This window comes from Otolemur garnettii, unplaced genomic scaffold, assembly GCF_000181295.1.
Source record: "Otolemur garnettii isolate 467f Iridium unplaced genomic scaffold, OtoGar3 scaffold00001, whole genome shotgun sequence".
Lineage (NCBI taxonomy): Eukaryota > Metazoa > Chordata > Mammalia > Primates > Galagidae > Otolemur > Otolemur garnettii.
The window spans coordinates 28,406,796-28,410,602 of record NW_003852396.1 but is presented as its reverse complement, the minus strand read 5'-3'; the positions used below and the strand labels follow the sequence as shown (position 1 = coordinate 28,410,602).

Sequence of the window (3,807 nt, the reverse complement as noted above, 5' to 3'; positions counted from 1 at the left end):
CTCCTGGGCTCAAGCGATTTTCCTGCCTCTGCCTCCCAAGTAGCTGGGACTACAGGTGCCTGCCACAACGCCTGGCTATTTTTTGGTTGCAGCTATCGTTGTTTGGTAGGCCCCCGGCTGGAGTCGAACCCACCAGCTCTGGCTTATGTGGCTGGCGCCTTAGCCGCTTGAGCCACAGGTGCTGAGCCAGCATTTCATTATTTCTAACATTTTGAATGTTTTGTCTTTTGAACAGATAACATGCCTGGATATTTCCAGTGGAGGAGGCCTTGGTGTATCTTCTAGTACTGATGGGAGCATGAAGATCTGGCAGGCTTCCAATGGAGAACTCAGAGTAAAGGATTTGGATATACTTTTAGGGTCTTAAATATGAAGGGTAGTCTGAAAAACCTTGTCCTATGTCATGGAACAATGGCCCATCTTAAAAATGTAGGACCACTGTACTTCAGTTGATTTCTGTTCTCATATTTGTTAATCAGAAAACCTTTCTCAAACTTAATGATTTGCCAGAATAGAGTGGGGCTGAAGCAGCTGACGAACCTGGCCAGTGAATATCTAAGTGGGTGGGCCCTTGGTTTAAACTCCCTTTAGTGATAGGTTTCCAAAATAAGACAGCTAGGCTGTTAGACTGAATATATAGCTGAGCTTGCAGCCTATACAGAAGATTTTAAGAAGAGATCGTAAAAGATTCCTCAGCCCTTCTCAGTTTCTCGTATTTAGAACTAAAATGAGGGAAGGCTATGAGAGCCTTGGAATTCAATTCTACATCTGTAGCTAAATCCCAGGAAAGGGAGCCAACAGCTCTAAGAACGCTACCTGGTTGACAGATAAGCTAGAGATATTTTTTAACATTTTAGTTCTTAAAACCTAGCGTGTGGGTATAGCTTGTAGGTATTTCATATATGGGACCAAAGATAAAGGAGGAGGTGAGAGAACATCAAGGGATGGACAAGAGAACTAGCATGGAATTTTCTTTTGTTTTTCCAGAGAGTATTGGAAGGACATGTGTTTGATGTGAATTGTTGCAGGTTTTTCCCATCAGGCCTTGTGGTTCTGAGTGGGGGAATGGATGCCCAGCTGAAGATCTGGTCAGCTGAAGATGCTAGCTGTGTGGTAACCCTCAAAGGTCACAAAGGAGGTATGAAGGGTAATTAATCTAAAAGAGTTTTCTAATGATTCCCAGAGAGGAAGCACCAAAAATATAGAAATAAAGCTGAGGCAGGAGGATTGCTTGAGGCCAGGAATTCAAGACCAGCCTGAGAAAGAGCGAGACCACATCTCTACAAAAAAAAGAAAAATTAGCTGGACATGGTGTGTCCCAGCTACTCTGGAGGCTGAGGCAGGAGGATCACTTGAGCCCAGGAGTTTTAGGTTGCAGTGATCTATGATGATGCCACTGCACTCTAGCCCAGGTGACAGACTGCAAGTCTGTCTCACCAAAAAGGTGGAAACAAAAGCTAGTTTAGGTGAGTTGCCCTTTCCCCAAGGAATACCAGAAGAACTGACAAGTTTAAAGAATTAGAATGTTCTGAACAATTGGGTCCAATAGCCAAAGGAATCTCGAGGAACACTGAGGGGGCTTTACCTCACATCTGACCATCTTCTGAATATGTGGGCCACAGGGAAACTTTTTAGTGGAGCAAGACATATCTCTGCATGTTGAACTTACTGTTATTAACAAGATGCATATTCAACATCAATGCGCGCTCAATTTATAAATAGCTTTGGGTCACTGCAATTATTGAATGTGACTGCCACATGAATTCTCAGTAAGTCCAAAAAGTGTTCATTTATCCCTAAGAATATATATGGTGGCCCTGAATAGCAGAGTGTTAAATCAGCTTTTATTTAAGCTTTTATTCATATAGTTGGTCCATTCTTTTGAGCTATATGAAAGTCCTGGGGTGTGGTAGGGTTTTCTGTGGAGTATAAAAGCTCTGACTTTTTCCTTGAGAAGGGAGTTTTTATGAGATTGAACAGAAATGATACATTGTACAAAAAATGACATGAAGTCAGATTCAGATTGACGTCTGCCAGGTCTTGAAAGCTCCTTCCGGCTCGGTGCCTGTGGCTCAAAGGGCTAAGAGGCCAGCCACATAACACCTGAGCTGACGGGTTTGAATCCAGCCCGGGCCTGCCAAACAACAATGATGGCTGAAACCAAAAACTAGCCGGGCGCTGTGGCAGACGCCTATAGTCCCAGCTACTTGGGAGGCAGACAGGAGAATCACTTGAGCCTAGGAGTTGGAGGTTGCTGTGAGCTGTGATGCTACAGCACTCTACCCAGGGCAACAGCTTGAGGCCTGTCTCAAAAAAGAAAGAAAGCTCCTTCCAGTTCTATAAAGTTGTCTCAAGTTTGGAGTTGCCAGTTCTTCTACAACAGAGAGTAAAAACCAGGATTCATCCCTGATAATTTAGCAGTATATCTAGACGCAGATTGAGATTGATAGATAGATAGAGAGTCACTGTCTCTATCCAGGTGACTTCCAGATTGCTTTGTGGGACTTCTTTTTTAATCTCTTGAGTTATGAGATTATGAAGCATTTTATTAGCCAAAAGCATAAACATGCAGAAAAGCAGAATTATTACCTACATTTATCTTTAATGGTTTCACATGTGGTATCTAAATAAGAGAAGCAGAAGATAGTATTGAAGCAAACATCATCCTTTATTGCCTAGGGTAAGGCTCTAGTAAGCAAAATATAAAATTCATACAGCCTGGAGTGAACACAGCCTGATGGTTATTTCAGAGAAGTATTAGAAAACTAATAAAATATCTCTGTGTAGAGATCTGTTGTGAGGGCTAACCTTTTGTAAACTCAGTTAAATCTCTGGCTTGCTTCTGCTTATAGTATATGAAAACATAATAGAAAGGGAGGCAGTGTAGTAGAGCAATTAAGCGTGGGTTATTGTTTTTTTGTTTGTTTGTTTTTGAGACAGAGTCTCATTCTGTTGCCTTGGCATCATAGCTCACAACCACCTCAAACTTTTGGGTTCAGGTGATCCCCTTGCCTCAGCCTCCCTAGAAACTGGGACTATGGGCATGGACTACCTTGCCAGGCTAGTTTTTTTTAGTAGAGAAGGAGTTCTGCCCTTGGTCAGTCTGGGCTCAAGCAATCCACTTGCCTTGGCCTCCCAGAGTGCTAGGATTACGGGCATGAGCCACCGTGTCCAGCCTAAGCATGGTGTTTGGAGACAGGCAAATTTTGGGTTAAATCTTAATTTTAAGATTAAATGCTGCTTAACAAAGTGTGCCCTTGGAAAATCACTTAACTTTTCCCGAGCCTCAATTTCCTCATGTGTAAAAAAAGAGGGTAGTATTGAATGAGATGGTACATATGAAGCATTTAGCATAAAATCCTAGTATACAGTAAGTGTGCAATAAATGTTACCATTGTTTGTATAAAATATAAAACTAAGCTTTAATTGCTGTTGAGAAGTGTGAGCCTTGTAATGTTTTAACATATTTGTCAAATGTAAAAAGCAAAAATTGTTATTTCTACTGTAATAGACATTTTCCAGTAGAAACAAATATGATCATCATTGATACACAATTGGTCCTCCAATACTGTGCATATATACTTTAAGAATTATTGTGTTCCTTTTTATGTATATGTGCATATATACTTAAAGAATTACTGTGTTCTGGCTCGGCGCCTGTGGCTCAAGCGGCTAAGGCGCCAGCCACATACACCTAAGGTGGCGGGTTTGAATCCCCAGCCCGGGCCCGCCAAACAACAATGATGGCTGCAACCAAAAAATGGCCAGGCATTGTGGCGGGTGCCTGTGGTCCCAGCTACTTGGGAG

General features: G+C 42.1%; 1 protein-coding gene across 2 annotated transcripts in view; it reads left to right on the top strand.

The window, feature by feature from the left end:
- PAAF1 (proteasomal ATPase associated factor 1) overlaps positions 1 to 3,807 on the top strand; it is a 39,903-nt gene that overhangs the window by 15,378 nt on the left and 20,718 nt on the right. For both annotated transcript variants that reach the window (XM_003780911.3, XM_012801107.2), the window contains 2 exons: positions 236 to 334; positions 988 to 1,138. In XM_003780911.3, the coding sequence (XP_003780959.1) occupies positions 236 to 334; positions 988 to 1,138 (250 nt within the window). The remainder of the gene's footprint in view (positions 1 to 235; positions 335 to 987; positions 1,139 to 3,807) is intronic.